The 22228-nt window shown below is 40.7% G+C and overlaps 1 protein-coding gene across 8 annotated transcripts in view; it reads right to left on the bottom strand.

Annotated features, from left to right (window-relative positions):
* Nucleotides 1-266: 266 nt before the first annotated feature.
* LOC143291725 (uncharacterized) overlaps nt 267-22228 on the bottom strand; it is a 42086-nt gene continuing 20124 nt past the window's right edge. For 5 of the 8 annotated variants that reach the window (XM_076601772.1, XM_076601768.1, XM_076601769.1 and 2 more), the window contains 8 exons: nt 19515-19602; nt 18142-18250; nt 17007-17082; nt 12452-12624; nt 10277-10420; nt 9025-9145; nt 7219-7364; nt 267-4235 (listed from right to left, as the gene is read on the bottom strand). In XM_076601772.1, coding sequence (XP_076457887.1) covers nt 4128-4235; nt 7219-7364; nt 9025-9145; nt 10277-10420; nt 12452-12624; nt 17007-17082; nt 18142-18250; nt 19515-19602 — 965 coding nt within the window. In that variant the 3' untranslated portion in view covers nt 267-4127. The remainder of the gene's footprint in view (nt 4236-7218; nt 7365-9024; nt 9146-10276; nt 10421-12451; nt 12625-17006; nt 17083-18141; nt 18251-19514; nt 19603-22228) is intronic. The other 3 variants (XM_076601775.1, XM_076601770.1, XM_076601774.1) reach the window with 1 other exon arrangement.

Genomic DNA, 22228 nt, shown 5'->3' with positions numbered 1-22228 from the left:
CTTGTTTGTTTTTGTTTTGATTGTGTGTGTATGTGTGTGTGTGTGTGTGTGTGTGTGTGTGTGTGTGTTTGTCAGTGTCAGTGTGTGTGTGTGTGTGTGTGTGTGTGTGTGTGTGTGTGCGTGCGTGTGTGTCTGCTCGCGTGTGTGTGTGTGTGTGTGTGTGTGTGTGTGTTTGAAAAGGAGAAAGGTTACTTGTAGGATCAGATTCAAAATCAGGTCAAGACAGATGTGTTGGTGCAGACACACGCACTCGGATCACGAGCATGGGCACTTGAAGTGATTTTAATAACGTGCTATAAACCCATACAAATCCAGTATTATAAATAGAATTGTGCAATTAACAACTATCTGCCTTAAGATCTAGTCATCATCCCCATCCACATGTAACATGCGACTTCTGTTCAAATGTGTGTATATGTGTGTGTGTGTGTGTGTGTGTGTGTGTGTGAGAGAGAGAGAGAGAGAGAGAGAGAGAGAATGTGTGTGTGTATGTGCGTGCATGTGTGTGTGTGTGTGTGTGTGTGTGTGTGCAGTGCGTGCATGTGTGAGTATGCACAAGTTTTTATATTGATATGCACTTGTATGTATCCTAATTTCTATTGTATCTGTGTTTGTGTATGATTTTCGATTTATGTTCGTGCCTTGTTATGTAATATCCCCACCCCCACCCACACCCCCCCAATATTCCTTGTGACCTCGGTACACTTGGTAATAAAGACATATTCTATTCTATTGTATTCTACAAAAAGCAGGAAACAGCAAGCCTGGGACACATGCACGACTATCCAAAGTCCAGCACGGTATCCACACATAATCTGAGCCTTTCTGTCACGAAGGGCCCACATGACAAACACTCAGTATCCAGTTAATACACATTCCCCAATGTGATGAAAAACACAAGAAGCTCCATCCAGCTCAACAACTCTCAAGGCACTCAATGGAACAAAGACTGTGTGCCAAACACATGGTTGCTTCAGTTACCAACTCTTATTAACGAACATGCAATTATATTTGTGTATTTCTGTTGCAACCGAGCAAATCTCTCCACTTTGTCTAAAAAAGTACACCACCGCCTGCCCCCAACACACACACACACACACACACACACACACACACACACACCAACAAAAGCCGGGTTGTGAGTAATACCATCAGCAGCATAATGTCAGCAATAATCGGAAGTTCAACAAACGCGTCCGCCTAGGAAGCGAGAGAATCTGAGCGCGCTGGTTCGAATCACGGCTCAGCCGCCGATATTTTCTCCCCATCTACTAGAACTTGAGTGGTGGGCTGGACGCTAGTCATTCGGATGAGACGATAAACCGAGGTCCCGTGTGCAGCATGCACTTAGCGCACGGAAAAGAACCCACGGCAACAAAAGGGTTGTTCCTGGCAAAATTCTGTAGAAAATCCGCTTCGATAGGAAAAACAAATAAAACTGCACGCAGGGAAAAAAAGAAAGGGTGGCGCTTTAGTGTAGCGACGCGCTCTCCCCGGGGAGAGGTGCCCGAATATCATACAGAGAAATCTGTTGTGATAAAAAGAAATACAAATACAAACTTCTCCAAATAGAGGCACTTCTGGAGAAAAAACAACAACGAATTTCGTGTTCTTTTGTTTTCTCAGATCAATGACTCAACGTTACTAATTACTGCACATTCTATAGGGGTGATTGTTCATACTGATTCCAAAAATACCAAATCTAAATCTTATATTTAAAAAAAAGAAGTCAAAATATATTCCAATATTGGAAAGAAAAGAAAGTATTCACTGAGTGTGCACATGTGTCAGTCCTGAGTCAAGTTTTTTTTTCCACTTTACTGGATATTTATCTTCTCAGTTGTGTTACCAACAGGATATTAATCGTTGATGAAAAGAGTTCAGAAAACGTTTCCTATTCATTAAAAAAAATAACAATAAAAATAACGAGCACAGCTTACTGCAGTATTTAAATAGATATGATATCTGTTAAGTCTTTGTTTCACCATAAACCAAATCATATGGTACTGTCATTTCTATTCCACCATATTTTTTTTTAGAACAAATAAGTGAACAGATTCACAATGTACAATAGCAGTCATAGCTGAACTCCAGAATTACGAACCATGGTGAACGATGAGTTGCATCTGAGTATAATGAAAATGCTCAGAGAATAAATTGCTCAGCAAAAACAGTTTCTTCGTGACGGGTAATAATGTGTTGTTTTCTCTGCGAGAAAGACACTGCATGCAGCTACAAAACTCCAATGAGCAGTGAAAACAGTTCCGAGATATCTGTAGGTATCAACAATGTGATGTCAGCTTACATTTACCTTTCCCTTGCTGCCAAATAATTCCCTTTTCTATTAAAAAAAAACCCAACCAAAATACAAACAAACAACAACAACAAAAGCACAATAATATTGCTTTTTACACGGATTCATATATCAAAATACAATTTAGTAGTTCGATTTGTCAAGCTATGTCGGTGCATCTCTGGACCAATAACTATTTCTGAGAGGGCAAGATGATATCATCAGCAAGTAATGATAAAAAACAGTTCCATGAAATCTACTTTGGATCTTGCAGCATGTCTTCCTTGGTCTGTTACTTCTAATGGCAGTTCACCGTAATTCATTTATAAATATTGAAAACTGAATTACAAAATCTGTAAATCTGTCTTTTCAACAACCATCTGCAAACAAGTAGTTTTAGATTTGCCTCTTGTTCAACGAAATTCTAAAAATATATTCCCTGTGCTCCTTTTCATTCATGAACAGACGCTATCAAATTATCCAACAAGCATTTTTCAGCTGCCTTTTCTTCACATGGCGAATATGTCTACATTGTTTTCTTGGCCTTTGCAAAGAATGTGTTAACATATTCGTACAGGTTTCAAGTCGGTCAGATCGAATCGATCAGAAAAAGGCACTCCACACATGTCACAATTTATTTCGACAGTCGACTGTCAAAACACAGTAATAAATAACACTCCTTCCACTTCCACAGGAAATTGTACATAGAGGTCGTCATTGTGGCCGCTAATTGACCGATTTCAGATTGTCCATGGAAATGCACAGGATCAACATACACTTACCATAAGAATTGATGTATGGGGAATATGAGAACTATAGTTAAAAATCACTAAACAGTTTTACAACCCCACTAAACACAATTGTCACATATGCACTTAAGCAAACACGCATGCATATTATGTTGGTTAAATATGGATATATGATGGTAAAGTCAATACAAAGTCATCAAAACATTGAGCGGAAACATCATACAAAAGTGGTAAAACAAATTTCATTTAAAAAATAGCAAATCTGAACTTTCCATTCTGTGTCTACCTACCTATTCCACACACACACACACACACACACACACACACGTATAATTTCTGTGACATCTTCCAGAAGTCATGACACTTGCATTCATATTTGTTTTTCGTGTAACTCGCTGTTCACAGAGCACAGTTAGTCCTTTATCACTCATGTTATCTGGTGACAAACGTCGTCATTCATGCTCAGTGCGTTTGTACATTTCACACCAAAGCTGCCACGCCAAAACAGATGACAGAATGTTAGTATTTGACGATATAGCTGAACTAGGCTTATCAACTTTTCTGCAGAAATCTGGCCGGGGGGTGGGCGTGGGGTGGGGGCTGTCATTGACACTAACACGATACCTAGGCCTTTGATGCTGTCACTGGATGGCTAATGAGCCAGAAAGCACCAGTGAGCACAGCTAGACATAACTGAAACACACGCTGCTGGATCGTTTGGCATGTCTTTGAAGGTCCACGTACTTTGATGCACAGTTACCAATTAATAGCACCAGTCAATGAACGATCACGTCTTGAGGAGAACGTTGATCAGTTTGAGAAGATTTTTGATCAAATTCTGTGTAGTGGCCTTGCTGGAGATCATGCTCAACGGTGATGCTATCAAATCATCTTATCGGAAGGAACAGAATGAGCTAATGTAAGTCACAGGAACAGAGTAGGATTGCTGTGAGGGTCCACAGGAAGGCCTTCTTCAGAAACACCAGGTTGGATGGGAGCTTGTTCTTGATCAGATGACCTCGTTCTTGTGTCACTGTCTCTTTCCCATGATGCTCTCTTCACGTTGGCTGTTACTTGGGTCTGGATCATTCGTTTGTTGCCAGCTTACGCCTCACAAGTTCCTTCACGTTCAGCTCGAACTGCTCCGTCATGTCTGTCTTGTAGCACTCACGCTGGTTCCTTCTCACTAGTTCCTAGAATCACATGAGAAGAGAAAGAGGGTGTGAAACCACAGTAAACCACATGAGGCGGGACTCGACAAAACGAAATGAACACCAGATAGGATGGACAGGGACAAGACAACGAAATGAACACCAGATAGGATGGACTGGGACAAGACAGAACAAAACGAACACCAGATAGGATGGACTGGGACAAGACAGAACGAAACGAACACCAGATAGGATGGACTGGGACAAGACAGAACGAAACGAACACCAGATAGGATGGACTGGGACAAGACAGAACGAAATGGACACCAGATAGGATGGACTGGGACAAGACAGAACGAAATGAGCACCAGATAGGATGGACTGGGACAAGACAGAACGAAACGAACACCAGATGGACTGGGACAAGACAGAACGAAATGAACACCAGATAGGATGGACTGGGACAAGACAGAACGAAATGAACACCAGATTGAGACAAGGATGGACTGGGACAAGAAAGAACCTAACAGCAGAAAACGAAAAAAATCCTATCAATGACATTCAACACAATGAACTGTGGAGCACAATATGTTGAAAAACGTGAATTGTTTGATATCAACACATGTTTTGTGTTTATGTCTGTCTTCTGTGTGGAGTGATGGCCTACAGGTAATGCGTCTGCCTAGGAAATGAGAGAATCTGAGCACAATAGTTCAAATCCCAGCAGAGTCGCTGGTATTTTCTCCCCCTCCACTAGAACGTGAGTGGTGGACTGGACGCTAGTCATTCAGATGAGATGATAATTGAGTCCCATGTGCAGCATGCACTTAGCGCACGTAAAAGAACCCATGGCAACAAAACGGTTGTCCCTGGCAAAATATGTGGAAAAATTCACTTCGATAGGAAAACATAAAAAAAACCCACTGCAGGCAGGAAAAAATACAAAAAAAAAAGAAAAAAAGAGTGGTACTCTCAGTTCAGCGACGCACTCTCCCTGGGGAGAACAGCCCGAATTTCACACAGAGAAATCTGAAGTGACAAAAAGAAGTAATACAATGCAATAATACAATACAATAAACCACGCTTCAATATCTTTCTAGCTCTTCTTAAACACATGAGTTTGACAAGTTCACCTCGAAGAAGACAATCAAATATTTAATGTTGAAAACAATCGCTATGAATGTCCATTGGAATCCAGTTGTAGCCCCCAATTTTGTTACTGGAGGAGTGAAAATGAAACATGAGCGGGCTAAATACATGGGGTGATACTCAAAGACGAATTTGACATTAAGTGTCGCCATTAACACAGTTCAAAGCTTGCAGATTCTTCGTTTCCTCAAAATGAGTAAATCCTCCCCAGGTTCATTTTTACAAGTGGTTTATTGAATCTACTCTGAGCTTTGGTTTCACGTGCTTCTGTAGTGGACTGTGTGTGAAGAGTAAATGTGTGAAAGTTATAGTCACAGCAACCCAGTGTCTGCAGCAGTATAACATCCCCGTTACCCTGCCCATCGCTTTCACCGGGTACTGCTCCCACTGTGCATGTTTGGGATGAGCTTGATTGCACACTGTTGCAACGTGGGAGGACGGCAGCAGAATGGTTAAGACGCCCAGCTGCCAATACAGAGAGTCCGTGAGGGTGTGGGTTTGAATCCTGCTCTCGCCCTTTCTCCCAAGTTTGACTGGAAAATCAAACTGAGCATCTAGTCTTTCGGATGAGACAATAAACCAAGGCCGTGTGCACCACGCACTTGACGCACTGAAAAAGAACCCATTTCAATGACAGTGTTGTCCTCTGGCAAAATTCTGTAGAAGAAGTCCACTCTGATAGGTACACAAATATAATTATAAGTATGCACTCAAGGCCTGACTAAGCGCGTCGGATTATACTGCTGGTCAGGCATCTGCAGATGTGGCGAAGCGTATGTGGATTTGTCTGAATGCAGTGGCGCTTCCTTGAGAAAGTGAAAATGAAATTGCAAGGTGAGGGACACTCCTGGACTTTAATGCAGCGGACACGGCTTGGTTCTGACGTGGAATCAGCTGCCTCAACAGGCACTACACAAGATGGTATGATCCAAGCGGAGACACTAAAACGCCTATCAAATCAAATCATAGTGCTTAGAGCCTCACTGACTACAAAGGCCATCTCAAGGATATTGACACGTTAATGCCTACTTCAAGTCAAGGGTGGAAAAATACAATAAAAACTAGTCACCGCTTTAAGCTTTCCACTCAATGTTTAAAAACCTTCCATAGTTTAAAACCTTCACATCTGATTAAAAATGTTCACTACTTTCAAGACGTCCATCAGCGTCCACGGAGGAACATCACGAAACAGTCTTTAGAGAAACCGCCGTGTAACGTCTGTGTCTAACGTCATGCAGATCCCAACAGTCAAGGAGCACGTGTGTCACGGTGAGAGCCTCATCGAGGGGCCTCCTCCCCCTTCAACAAGTAAGAATGAGTTAAAAAAAAGAAAAAAAAAAAAAAAGTGTGCCCGCATTTTGCCGCAAATGGTGGCCGTGCACGCCACTGTGGCAGCTCGGCTTGCTTTCAGTTACCTTCAGACTTTTGCATCTGATCCCTTGAATGTTACATGATCTCTTCCGCTTACAAATCACCATTGATATGTCCACACCGTTCACTGACATTCAACACAATGAACTGTGCAGCACAATATGTCGAAGAAGTTAAATTGTTTGATATCAACAAGTGTTTTGTGTATCTCTCTCTCCCTCTCGAGATATATATATATATATATATATATATATATATATATATATATATATATATATATATATTGTGCATTCTGGTGTATTCTTCAAAAAAGTAGGTAGATCAAAAAGGGCTGGATCTGATATGGGATAGGGGTCGTATATAGATTTACGCCCGGGTGGTAAGTTCGAAACTATACCAAATCTACCCCGAGCGTGGGAATGAGAAGGGGGTCATTCCAGTCCGTTACACCAATTAAACCCTTTCAGCAAAGGCAAAGGCGTGCACCTGACAATGTGAATAATACCTGCATCATCTGAATGAGGTCCTTGGCCTGTGTGTCCCTCTCATCACTTGATGCCTTGTTGTTCATTCCGAAATAGCGGCCTTCAGCCTCGTCGATCAAGTCTTTGATCTCGTTGATGTCGTCATGGAGGCGTTGGCTCAGAGCTTCTGCAAAATTTGAAAGAAATGAACAGGGAGGCGGGGTGGATTACCATCTGATCTTTATTGCCTATAGCCGACAACACATGACCATAACAGCACTTAAAGACCGTAAATATCGATCCAGAAGAAACTGTTAAAAAAAGTGAAAAGGGAAATCAGGCAATAACCCAACATAATATGAAATTTACACAAGTGAGTCAGTTACAAGAAACCAAAACAAAAAATTATGCGCGATTTTCAAATTTAATTTCTTTATTTCTTTTTTAAAGTTTCAACCACTTGGTCTTTTTCTGCCATTTTGTTTTGGTAGGTGTTGCATGTCCAGTGCATGCTGTGCTGATCAAAAGCACTGTCTGACGCTGCGTCTAACCATGGTGGGAATGGCAACAAGGGGTTTCAATCATGGGTGTTGATCAACATTATTTAAATGTCTCCCGTTGACCGCTGTCGGTATGGCAGGATATGAGTAATAATTCATTTTGTGCCAAATCAAATGACTCTGCTCTTAGTGCTTTACAGTCACAATAGTTCCAATTTAAGCACACAACATCCAAAACCAGTCGCGTTCATTGCAAAGCCCAAACAATGCAAAACACCCAAATAGCTGTCATACTTTCCCTCCATCCCCTCCGAGCAACGTCGTGACAACACACACCGAAAACCACACTGTCGCAGGCATCAGAAGGTCAATTGAAGGCAGTTTTAAAGACATGAGTCTTGAGGTTGGTTTTAGGGTGGAAATGGACTGTGAGTGTCTTAATTCGCATGGCAAGGAGTTCCACTGGACAGGGGCGGTGAATACGAAGGATCCTTGACCGAACGACATAGTCATGGCAGAGGGATTTGGAGAATGTGACTGTCTGATGATGAACGTAGTTGTCATGTTGGAATGTGAACAGTGAACAGATCAGAAAGACATGTGAACCACTAGAGAAAGCGTGAACGCAATGTGTGGAGAGTATAAATTCAATCTTTATGACAGTCCGCGTCGAAATGGTCTCTAAATGCCAACATGCCCAAAGGCTGCAGCACGAAAAGCAAACGCAATATCGCCTCCTAGTTTGAGAGACACAGTCCTCCACAAAAGACTAAACTGTAATAGAATTCACACTGCAATAGAGCAACTTCTGACCACACAGCTCTTACTTTCCTGTTGGCCCAATAAATCATTGTAAACTTGTGTCAATCTCTGATATAAGCCTAGCATTGAACCCCTAACAGAAATTTAAAAATGCATGAAAGTAAAACAAATAGACAAGTGAAAGAACAAATAAAGCGCAGCCACTGTATTTTTGTCTCCATCCCAACCCCCCACTCCCTGAAGATTTTGCCAAACATTCATGTGGCCTACCAAGTTAAAACCCCTTGACTGCCATCAACATATTACGTATGCGCATAATGACATCAATAATCACTGAAGACTTCACCAGAAAATGGGAAATAGCTCTGGAAGGCTGAAAAGTCACACAGTTTATCTAGAGTGATATATCTACAGACCATTTTCTCAGTTTTTGGCTTATTGGCTTGGATAATGTTTTATGACCTGAAATACCACTTTCTACTGTCCCCCCCCCCCCCCCCCGCGGCACTGAAGGGGATTTATATAATCCAAACTGTGGTGTAAAGAAGGGAAAACAAATGACTGTAGGGTGGGGATGATGCTTACCACAGGACTCTTCCTCGTCCTTGCCCTCGAAAAAATCCAACCAATTGAAGACAATAATCAGGTACCTCGTGATCTCATCAGAAAACAGCTGTTTGATCATCTTGATAATTGGATACTCCTCCTGAAAGAACACAAATGTTGGGATATTCATGTTGGTATTATAATTTATGCTCAGGTGCATTTTCTTATTTGCATTAAAATGCATATTGTCTCTATTTGCTCATGTGTTATCTCTGTTTCTACGCCGCGTGCGTGCGTGCGTCTTCCTTTCATCATCCGATTTCCTCTTCTTCTTCTGCTTCTTTTTCTTCTTCTCACAATAATGATAATATGGAGCTGGAACTGGCCAAGAAAAGACTTCTGATGAGCACAGGGAAGCAAGAGTGCTCTGTCGTCCGTACCGCACTGGTCAATAACCCCGAGTCTCTCTCTCTCTCTCTCTCTCTCTCTCTCTCTCTCTTTCTCTCTCTCTCAGAAGATGGGAACCATTTCATATTCAACTGCAAAAGATACGACGAATTGCAAAAAAAACTGTACCCTATTCAATACAGCTCCAGCGCAGAGAAAAGATTTGTTCGGCATACTGATGACAGAAAATGAAGATATACTTTCACTTGCAAAATATGTATCTGAGACAATAAATATACATAAAAGGTCCATCATCGGTCCAAACAATGTTCCAGGTGCTTCCGGTGATCGTTTTGTTTCATTCGTTTATGATTTCCTGTGCTAACTAACTGACTAACTGAACGACCGACTGAATGAGTGAGTGAGTGGGTGAGTGAATGAGTGACTAGCAATAGTAAAAACAAAACGGTCATGCTGGACAAGCAAAATAACCTGATTTTTCACTTTCTTCTGTCCTGTCACAGACTTGTGACTGATGAGAAATTAACTAATGGAGTCTCCCGTCGGACCGACGGACGAGTAGGCAGGCAGGCTTATCTGTCGGTGTGTGTCCTCATATGGGAGAAGAGGCCGATTCTGGATGCGCAGCACTTCCCACGGGTGTTGCAAGGGAAAACGTCTCCAGAAGTTGAGCCCTGCTTCCTTTGCTCACGCTTCTCCTTAATGGCCAGCGTTCTCTTGTTTTCAAACGTCTTTATGCCACTAGAGCACAGCATCTTCCAGCGAGAGTAATTAACTAAATGGCTAACTAGCCAAATCTCCCCACCCACTCACCCACTTACTTACTAAGTGGCTGGGATTACTCCCTCCGCCACCAACTTGCTGATTGACAAAGTGAACGCACCTTCATCATGGCTGTGGAATTCTGAAGACGAATTGCAAAGATAACCACGTTGAATCCAGGTTTAGCATCAGCCACACTTTTTGCCACCTTCCAGGTGTCATCATCCTCTGAGTAGGAAGCGCCAAGTCTCGGGGAATCCGTCACCTGCAGTGAAACAATATCTTTTATGGAGACGGTTGAACAACAAAGCATTTTTCTTGGGTTTCTGTTTCGTCGGTCAGTGTTTAATTGTGTTGCCTGTAATTCAAAGACAGTGTGATATTTTCTTCGCACTGTACAGTATGTGACAGTGATTGCTCTCTCTCTCTCTCTCTCTCTCTCTCTCTCTCTCTCTCTCTCTCTCTCGTAACATTTTTGAAGGATTGATTTAAAAAAAAAAAAGTCTCTTTCCTTAATTTAACGGTGGTGTAAATATGCTTCCATATCGTAAGATATGTAACGTAAATAAATCATATCAATACTTATAGAGACATTTCACGACCTGATATTAGTAACAAACTACAGCAATATGGTTAACTGAAGGCTACACAAATGATTATGCAGAATACGATAGTATTACCGAACAACACCGGGTTGGATTTAAACGAGATCATCCAAGAACTGAACATAATTATGTTTACTTTTGTATCCTTATTTAACATTTCATAAAAAGCAACAATTGATTCGGTTTGATATGCCCCTTTCTTTCTTTCACCTCTTTTGTACTGTAAAAAGAACGTAGTGTAAGTAGAAAACGTTTTCAATTGCACTAATAGTATACACAGTGTTGTGTATACTAGCCAAGTTTTTTTTATTAGTGTCATGACACCAAGTTGGTTGTCATAATGTGCTTATTGTAAAGGTCAGATTTCCTGTGTGGTGTGGCTGTGTTACTGTATTAATTTAGACTTAGTGTTTGGAGAAAGGCTCGTGATGCATGTGTCTTTAGGCGCTGAGGTGAATATGTGTTCACGAGCTGTTGTTGTGAATACTGACACTGTTGTGAAGTGCACCAACATTCTTGCCACTTCCCTCTCTGTGCTCAGCTGAACTGGTCACAGGAGTGACCTGGAAAAAAAATAGACCTTGGGGTCTGAGAGTCATGGGACAGACAGTTACCATTCTTAGAGAGAATGTGAGACATAGCCTTATTGAACTGTGGAGGTTCAGGGAAGCTGATTTTGAAGTACTGGTGAGTCAGTAATTTCGAGTTTGGTAATGAGAAATTCGGTGACATCGTTTAACCTAAATTTTGTGAATTTCGATGTTTTATTTTTATTTACGTTTCTGAACACTGGTTCAGTAAAACGAGAATGGCGACGCAAGTCATGTGAATACTATTTTTACAAGTTGTTCGATTTGACTAGATAGGTTCTGAGGATGTTTCAGGATCCTCAGCGCCTGGCCTGTTTTTCGGACGAAGGTGTTTGCCAGATATAACGCCCACCGAAAGATGTTTGGGAAGCACCAACCAACAACACAGTCGTGAAAAGAAACTAATGAAAATAATCATTTAAAAACTTTAACGGGAAGTGTAACGGAGATTTTCGTTTATTTATTTATAGTCTGTTCATTTAAGATGATGATATCAGACTGATGTAAGGGAGAATATAAAAGTATTGTGCTTTCCTGGATTGGACTTTTCATATGATTTATCTCTGAAGGGAAAATGTGAACATAATTGTTTATTTTTCTTTAAATTATTAATAATCAGAAAGGCGTGTCTTTACGTTGTGTTGTTTATCCCTGGGTAAGAGTGAAGTCAGAATGCGAACGTTGTGTGCGAGTCTATCTGTCGTGTGAGCTTGAGTTGAGTGAATGCGGCAGTGTGACAATTAGGTCTTAGTGAATCAGGCTTATGGACAAAAAAATTGTAATAGACGAAATATTATTGTGCATGTCATTCTTGATAATGCCCATCATGAGGCAGGCATGTTCATTGTTGATATATATGATAAATTTTCTCGACAATTAAGTTTAAGCTTTATCAATGAATAAAACGAATTCCAGTTACATTTTATGTACTATTACATGTATAAAATATAATGAATTTCATTTGTTATTCAATTATTGTGCGTTGTCACACAGAATATACTTGGTCAAGACCCACTCCTTTCACAGCAAGGAGAATTGATTATATTTTCTGTGACACTATCTCCCAAGCACTCGTTACTGATGTATGTCTTTCAGACATACCTCTAGAACCACGCCATCTCGCTCCGCTCTTTCCCAAGCACAGTCTTTCGTTTCTTGCCGGAATCCAGGACGGATTTTGAACGCCATCTTTCCGAGCAGCGTGTTGCCAAGGGAGCTCTTCCCTGCCTTAAGGTTTCCCATTATCAGGATGCGTAGAACCTCGACATTATCACCTTTGGGCACAAACAGAATTCACACACACACACAAGCAAATAAACAGAAAGTAAAACAATAATCACTGTTGTTGAGTCAATCAGTGAAATACATTGAATGTAATCACTGTACACTGAACAAACAGCAAACGGTATTCATTTTCCAGTTCACCTTAGCAAAAACGACAATGTATCAAAACATCAGTTTCATTGTATCTATTAACATTATGATAAGAAAGTACCTTAAATGTAGTCTGAGGCAACGCTACCCTTAAGTGAAAGTCGACATCATTTTAGATGTAATCTTTTTCAATTATAACTTTCTGTCTCTGTCTCTAATACTACCTGGATTCTTTGATAAATATGTCTTACTGCCTTTGCTTGAAATAATTAGATTTTTTTTTCAATTCACCAACACCTTGTTTTTACCACACAAAAGTAAGGCATGTTGTACATAACATTATTTTGTATCCAACTGAGGAAGCTCAAATCGTGTTCCATTCATATCCAACTTAAGCAATGTCTGATTAGCTCTGTATTGCAATTCGTTTTGATTCATCTGTAGTAGTCTAAATCAGAACTTGAAACCATTTAAGAATGAGTTTACAAATAGTGGTTGTCTACGAAGATCAAATTTAACCATTTTGTTTCGTGTTTTCAACGGCATGACCACGATTTACTTACGTATAAATAGTGATGTTTTCTGTGTTCTCTAGTATACCTACATCCCAACGTTCACGCGCATACAATAAAACAGGCTGTACCTATATATCAACTATTCTGAAAAAAACTTCGACATATGACATTTCTCTATACTTTTGATAAGCCTTCTCGAGGCGCAGGGTTACCCTTTTGCCATTTACAACAAAGTGTTCTGTCCCCGTTTTTGGACTACTCTTTGATGTAAAATTGTGTACCCAAAATAGAAATATTCATTCACTAACTCTATTTCCTCCTTTTCAAAAAACAGCATTCCTTCCTACCTAAAATCTGCCTTTTGTAAAGGCCATTGTGTTTGTTTTCTGAACACTTCCATTCAACTTCACCACCTGGCAGCATTATTTAAGAATTTGTAATTGATTCTGAAGTCTTTTGGGAGTTGTTTGTTTGTTTTTATTCATTCATTCATTCATTCATTCATTTACTTTTTTGTGTCTTTATTCATTCATTCATTCATCTATCTATCTATTACATTGAACAAACAGAAACATCATTCGATTCACAAAAGTCTAAACAGTCAATTGTGGACATGCATAAAGTGTGTTCATAAAAAAGAAAATATTGAAGTAATCTATATCAATATAATTTCTTTAATGTATGTATCACATTCTTTCATCACATTCTCATCACCCTTCGCACACTTTACACATTTTAAATCAACTCCTTTTCATCTGTTCTCTCCCTGCAGAGCATGAATAAAAAGGAATAAATAAAGAAATGTATAGATAAATAACACTATTAACTGTTTTGCTACCAATTCTACTTCAGAGCAGGCATTATACATGATATCCGTTGGTAAACTCTAAAAAAGAAAAAAAAGAAGAAAAAGGAAAAAGAAGAAAAGACGACCTTAGTTGTTGGATGAACATTTTCATCTTCATCTTTTGATCACTTAATAGGGAAAGGCCACATACTTTGAGACTATTTTATTTATATTGATGACGATGGAGGACGAGGAGGACGATGATGATGACAATGTTGCTATGGAGGTCCATTTTGGTTTGGGACTGCGTGACAAGGCTGTACTCTACGCTTCCTATCATAATGATATCCCGGCGTTAACCAGGCCCGAAAGATACAGACACTTGCAGTGTTGGTCAGGTAGTTAGAGCAACACACCCAAAGACGCATCCTTGAAGTGGATGACACTCGACTGTGTGGTCCCAGTCTCCCCATTTAAGCCCACAGCACACTCGACTCTGGGTAGGAGCCGGCCACGGGCCGAAAAACCCACCTCTGCTGGGATTCGAACCCGCGTCCTCCCAGCCGTCAGTCCGCGACGCTAACCACGTCGCCACGGCAGCTGGTTCAGACCAGAAATTGTTGGTACACTCCTTCAGAACAACTTTGGTATATTCCCCTCCCAGTGAACTTGAGTATTTTACTTTGGGGCATGTATGTTGCAGAATATCTTTTAACAATGAGTCTGAAGCAGAAATCGTTTTTAATCAGTTAATATTCATAGCTGACGGAATTAAGTTAACATTCAACATCTTAAGACCACCCCTTTCGTATCGACTACAAACAAACTTTACTCGGCTTTCTATCCCAAAGAAATATGTAAAAGCACTAATTGAATTCCTTTAGAAATGCGTTTGGCGGGTCTGATAAGTTACTAAACAGATGAGCCAGTTTAGAGACAGCAAATGTTTTGAAAACTATACTTTTGCCCAGTGGTGTTAAAATTCCATACTTGACCAGGAACTTGGTAAACGATGAATGTCTTCAAGTTTGTGTTCATAATCAAGGTTGACGATGTCATCGATAACGGTTGAAAGCTTAACCCCGAGTACTGTGAAAACCTTAAGATTCCATTTAAATGGAATGCATCTCACTCTTGAATTTGTCATTGCCCCAATCCAAACCACCTGTGACTTGTCCATTATTAAACCTGATATTATGAAAAAATAACTCCAGCAATGCATACATCGTTCGAATGATTCTTTTTACCATCTAAATAAATTGTAATGTCATCCGCAAATTGTGACATTAGGGCTTCTATATTGTCTGATATTTTATTGCCTGTAATATTTCGCTGGATTCATATGCCAATATTTCTGCACATATAAGATATAGATACGGCGAACAAGGATCACCCTGCCTAACTCCTCTTCCAATATCGAAACAACTAGTGCATTCGACATTAACTGCAACACATGAACTGGTATCAGTATGGAATATTTCAATTCATCGTTTTATAGCCAGCCCAAATGGAAAAATATCCAACACTTTTCGTACAAAAGACCATGCTGTACTATCAACACTTTTTCGAAGTCAATCAACAGTAGGAGGCCAGGTATACAGTAGCCTAGTACGTTCAACCAAATGTCTTTCTGTGAAAATCCCGTTTGATTCTTATGAATAGTACGAGGTAGGACAGATTTTAAACGTTGTGTCATGCATGCAGATGTTATTCTAAATAAGTAATAGGTAGCCAATTCTTAAGAAATCTTTTTTCTTCTCCCTCTTGTTATTATCATATTATCATCATGTTATGATTCCCTGTCCTTGTGTGATAGACATTTGACTAGTTGCAAGACTCGTTTACTGAACGTACAAGATATGGAGATACGTCTTTCCAGAAAAAACCCCCCACAACAACACATACACAAACAAACAAAACTTGTAGAACATTTCCCCCTCTTATCTCTGTTATGAATATCAATGATAAGAATGAGGAGAGTGTGAGAGAGACAGAGACAGGGAGACAGACAGGGAGACAGACAGAGACAGAGAGAGATGCGTAAGATCATAGTGTAAGAACGAGGAGGAAGGGGGAATGAAAGGAAATTATAAGCAACATTACATTTGGTGTCACATGGTTTTAGCTCATAACGTTCACAAAGTCCAAGAAAAATGGGGTCATGCCAAAACATTTGCGATGACAACGGAACCGAACTAAGCAACTGCTCAGTTCACCAGTTCCTGTTGTTGCGCAATTGTTCTGAAGTTATACGCACTGATCCCAGGAGAGAGAGAAAATCAAGACAGGAAGGACACAACATCACATTCATCCTGATTCCATTCACAACACATCACCCACCAACACGTGTCATATACTTGGGTACATCAGCTATTACCCCTCACCGCACTCAAGATATATTTGGGAGTTGTTCATAACAATGGAATATCATCAGCAAAACGCAAAACGAATAGTTCTAAGACACCTCCAACACCTGAACCCCATGTCTACCAAACACAGACATATGTTCAGCAATGTGATTAAGGGATTTACAAAATAAAGTAGGACTCGTGACACAGCAACGTCGTACACTTAGTGGACATTAAATAAATCCTCAGAACTAACCTTGACACATGCTAGCAATGCCAGAGAGAGAGAGAGAGAGAGAGGTCTTGCCTATCAGTATTTTGATATTTATTTTACACGCTTTCTAGATCAGACAGACAGACAGAGACAGAGAGAGAGAGAGAGAGAGAGACGTCTTGTCTATCATTATTTTGATATTCATTTTACACGCTTTCTAGATCAGACAGACAGACAGACAGACAGACACACACACACACACACACACACACACACACACACACACACACACACACACACACACACACACAGAGAGAGAGAGAGAGAGAATAAACTTGAAGGTAACACTGGAGCAAATAATTGACAAGACTGAAAGTGGTATTAATATTGTAGTTCTTGTCGATTATATCAAAAGTACCTGCAGCTGGCGAAGGGTCAGGCCCAGCTCGTATGGATTCAGAAAGCAACGGAGCATTTGGTGAAGCAATCTCGGACTATACAACACAACAAAGCACAATGCAATACATCTTTATTCATCAAACTAGAAATAGAATGTGCATCCATAGGCTCGTCACTTACCCCACACAATATTACGACCCATAGCTGAATCCAACACACACAAATACTGAGCCCAAAGGTTCAAAAGCAAAACATATGAAGCTAAATGCACACAAGCAAGTACCAAAATACAGTTGCTTGATTTACCGCCCCGCCCCCTACAAAATAACATGTGTGTTACGAAACACATTTTCAGATCAAGAGGCACTTATATAAACTCTTAATTGAATGTAGATGAATAGGAGGTTCAATACTATAAACACACCATTCTAACATGCAGTAAACTATAAATGTTCTAAACTAACACTCACATTTAGAAACATTATTCGCGAGGTTAAATACTATAAACACACCATTCTAACATGCAGTAAACTATAAATGTTCTAAACTAACACTCACATTTGGAAACATTATTCGCGAGGTTAAATGCTATAAACACACCATTCTAACATGCAGTAAATTATAAATGTTCTAAACTAACACTCACATTTTGAAACATTATTCGCGAATACGAAACCCTGGCACAAACTGATCATTATTGATCAAATCCATACACTGCACGCATGCCAGTTAAAACAAAACGAATGGCAGCCATGGGCAAAAAGCAATCATGGAAACTCCTTGACTGAGATGCTGGTGCCATGATGCTGACATCCACGATCAGTGTATTGTTTTTCATGGCAACTCTTTCACTGAGAGAAACTGTGGACTGATGCTGGTGCCATGATGCTGACATCCACGCCCTTTCCGATCTCTTTTTGGTAAACGGTCGGACTGACAAAAGCACATACATGCTTACACTTACAAACACCCACACCCACAAACTCGCACACACACACACACACACACACACACACACAAACGTGCACGCGTGTACACAGAGACTTTCACATATACAGAGAGAAAGAGAGAGAGAGAGAGAGAGCGAGCTGATGCTCCATTCCCAAGGTCGGGAGTTGTTTTCTTTACATTTCACTGTGCACTGCCAGACATACCATTTCAATGTTCCCCAACCTGGAATCTGCAGGGTCCTGTTGGCCATTAACTCCGTTTTTCTGTCCATTCTTCTGCCGTTGAAACAACGTCCTGCATCTGCCAAGCCACCTAGCGGACAGAAATAATAACCAGTGTGTTCCATCAGTCTGTGAACCCACATGTTCTTCTGTTCACACAACTGTTCAGACAGAATATGTATGTATTCGTGTTCGACAATGACCATCAGAACAGCAGATAGGCAGCTGCTGTCTCAAGTATCTGGGATAGAATTTGATTGTAGTGGAGTTTTAGAACAGTCGGCGATGGAGTGATTCCCAAATGCCAACTTATCCCTAAGGCTGCAGAATTAAGAGCCAGTGCAATCGTGCCTCCTAGTTTGAGAGTCACAATCCTTCACAAAAGACGAAGCTGTAAATGAATATTCCCATTGCAATGGAGAAACCATTGATCATACAACTCTCACTGTGCTGTTGGCCCAACTGTGAGCTTACGTCAATCTGTGATGTACAGTGAGTGGATGAAACAGCCGAACCAACAGAAACAAATACTTTTCATTTCATTCTATTCATTCTAGTCTTTTCCAAGTGTAAGATCTGTGCTTCGTAACATGTTCGTGTAGAAGAACCATGTCTTGAAGAGCTAATGCTAGTTATAATGCTTTCCATTCAACATTCAGAAGTTTCTTCGACGTGTATTTTGACACACTAAGGAATATTTCGTGTAGGAATGTGATATTTGACCCTAGTATAGATCTACAAACATGAATGAGTATTGATAGATCTTGCCCCATGCCTGTTTACTTATACTTATCCTTTTGTTAGTGATTCGTCTATGTGTTGATTTCTCAAAGCAAAGCTCCCAAAAATTGACTGATTATTTGTATTCTAACAGAGAATTGCCTAGATTGAAACTGAGCATCTTTTTCTGGATTTCAGCTGCTATTGAACAGTACTCTATTTGGTTTCTCTGTTTAATAAATGCAATCCATTGTCGCATACTGTCCTGTGATGCCTAGTTGTCCTTGATACACTTTATTTGTGTAATTATCTCAGGCCAGACTGACTCCACACAGAACTGATTATGTTGGGAAATGACAAATACACACAAAGACATGATATTTCTGTCTTATTTGATCATGTTTTAGCCAAACATTTTGTTCATTGGCATTAATCTAAAACACACCCAAACACAGATACTTTCCAAACGTACCTGCTGTGTGAATAACTCTGGTGATGGAACTGGTTGTTTATCTTTTTTCTTCTCGTGTGTGCATTAAAAGTTAATAAAAAAAAACCCAAAAAACTTAGATAATACACAGACCACGATCATATCACAGCTCGGTACGAAGAAAGACAACGCATAGTTATTGTACCTGTCACGGACCATGACCAAGATGATAATCAGGAGCAGAAGGACGATCCCCAGAATCACTCCCAGCACAATAATGACTGTATCCTTATCTGTTGACATAAACAAAAAGACAAAAAGTGGTGTAAAGTCAGAGACACCTAAAGTTGAAGATAAAAACACCAAGTTTCGAGTTCTGGCCTCTTCGTCAAGTGAAGATGTGGTGGCAGGCCACAGCTGTCTGTGCTGAGGAGGTGCGTTCAACTCAATGGCCGGAAATTGCAGTTCAGCTCACTGACGATGTTTGAGGAGAGGGGGATGGGAAAGGGGGGGGGGGCGAGAAGGGGGTGTGTGTCAAGGTGAAGGAGGCGGAATGGGAAGAAGAGGAGGGGAAGGAAAAGGAAAGGAAGGGGAAGGGGGTTAAACCGACGTCACTATCTGACATTAATTGCCGCCCCCCTCCCCTTTCTTTGCACCCCCCTCCCCCTCGTCCCCCTCCCATCCCCCTCTCCTCAAACATCGTCAGTGAGCTGAACTGCAATTTCTGGCCATTGAGTTGAACTCACCTCCTCAGTACAGACTACTGTGGCCTGCCACCACCTTGACAAAGAGTCTAAGACTTGAAACGTGTTTTTTATTTTCATCTTGAGATACGTATGATTTTGCACTACCTTTCATCATTTTACATTTCGTTTTAAAAGGTCCAGCAGTCACCATGTTTTCATCTGTGCTGTGTGAGGCACAATTCGGATGGTAAGTTCCTGTACTTTGAGGTAATTTGTCCTGATTAATTTGTTTGATTACTTTTGTCAAATTCTTCCAGTTACCTTATTGACCCCATTTCAACACTGTTGTTTGATTACCTTGTTGAGTTGCTCCAAAATCTCATCCCCAATTTTTTTATGAAATTTGGCTGTATGACTCTTTCCCTGCATCTTTCAAGACTGTTGTGGACAAACCACTGTTGGAAAAAGTCACCCACAGTTTCAGTTTCAGTAGCTCAAGGAGGTGTCACTGATTTCGGACAAATCCATATATGCTGCACCATATCTGCCAAGCAGTGTAACCCAACGCGCTTAGTCAGGCCTTCTTTCTTCTTCTTTCCGTTACACGACCAACATCGACTTGCCGATGACTCTGTCGTGGTTCATGCATGCTGGGTATTTTCGTGTCTCCATAACCCACCGAACACTGACATGGGTTACAGGATCTTTAACGTGCGTATTTGATCTTCTGCGTGCGTATACACACGAAGGGGGTTCAGGCACTAGCAGGTCTGCACATATGTTGACCTGGAAGATAGGAAAAATCTCCACCCTTTACCCACCAGGCGCCGTCACCGTGATTCGAACCCGGGACCCTCAGATTGAAAGTCCAACACCTAAACCACTCGGCTATTGCGCACTCGTCAATTGCGCCTTGAGACTAAAACAAGTTGACCACAGACTAAAACAAGTTGACCACAGACTAAAACAAGTTGACCACAGACTAAAACAAGTTGACCACAGACTAAAACCAGTTGATAAACTTTCTACCAGTGTCCAGGCTCTGTAGAGGTACTGACAGCACTGTTCACAATTGATTTCCAAAATACCACTCCACTCACACTCATTCCCAAGTCACTGTGCCGGCACTTGAACATAATTGAAACGGCACTACTTGATGTTGAAAATCGGGTTACAAATCAGATGCATCTGTTACAGACTTCAGCAAGTCACTTTTGTTTGCAACACGAGAAATCCCTCTCTTCCTTTTTGCAATTTTGATCTTCATGATGACATTTATGAAACAAATTTGTTCTGATACCAGAGCTGTCTTTCAGGTGGCACAGCCCAGTCCCCGTCCCTGGACACCCTCATCCCCAAGGTGTCCAGATGACAGTAAACACTGAACCCCTCTGCCTTGTTTTATCTCCGGTGGCACGGCGTTTTGCGGGCCTGCAGCTTCATTTTGGTTGCTACAGGGACTTGGGCCTGAAGGCCTGAGTGCAGCTCCGCATGCAGTCGCGCCTTAACCGTTAGGTCCAAAATTCTTTTCCCCTCCTTTCTTCTCTCTCCCTCTCCACGCTGCAACCCTCCCACATGTCAATAATAGCCGGACTAACGGCTGATGGACACTACGGGAGGAAGAATAAGAAGAAGTCATTTTGATTCATGTGACCCATATTTCATTTCCTTTTGCGTGACTGCTTGGGCCTGTCATTTTAGTCATGCAGACCAGTCACCCGCAGTCGGTCTACTCTTGAATAGTCACCCATCGCAAACCATTTAGGTACAGATGGCCATCAAATCTACATGTTCTATCATCCATAACGTGTGAATCAGAATCAGAATCAGCATCATATTTATTTGTTAAAATCGTGAATGAAAGGTTTCCAACACAACAATAAAGGGTAAAAAAACAACAACAACAAAACAAAAACAACAACAACAAAAAAACCCACACACACACACACACAAAACAAAATTTGTGAATTCAGACTTTATGTCTGTTAACAAAACTTCTTGTAAGTGTTCATATTTAATACATTTGTCTAATACATGACAGGTTTTGCATTTTTCACTTTTTTTTCTGTACCTGTGTATCTGCCACTTTCTATTTGGAGATCATGTTAGCTTATGCAAAGTCTGCACATGGTGGTTCTATGTTCAGTTTTTCTTGAATAGATCAAATATGGTTCTAGTCTGTATTCTTTAGAAACATTACTGTAGAATGTTAACTTGTGTGTGTGTGCACAAG

This window comes from Babylonia areolata, chromosome 17 (genome assembly GCF_041734735.1).
Source record: "Babylonia areolata isolate BAREFJ2019XMU chromosome 17, ASM4173473v1, whole genome shotgun sequence".
NCBI classification, from domain to species: domain Eukaryota; kingdom Metazoa; phylum Mollusca; class Gastropoda; order Neogastropoda; family Buccinidae; genus Babylonia; species Babylonia areolata.
The sequence above is the reverse complement of the archived record's forward strand: the minus strand, read 5'-3'. Positions and strand labels throughout refer to the sequence as shown.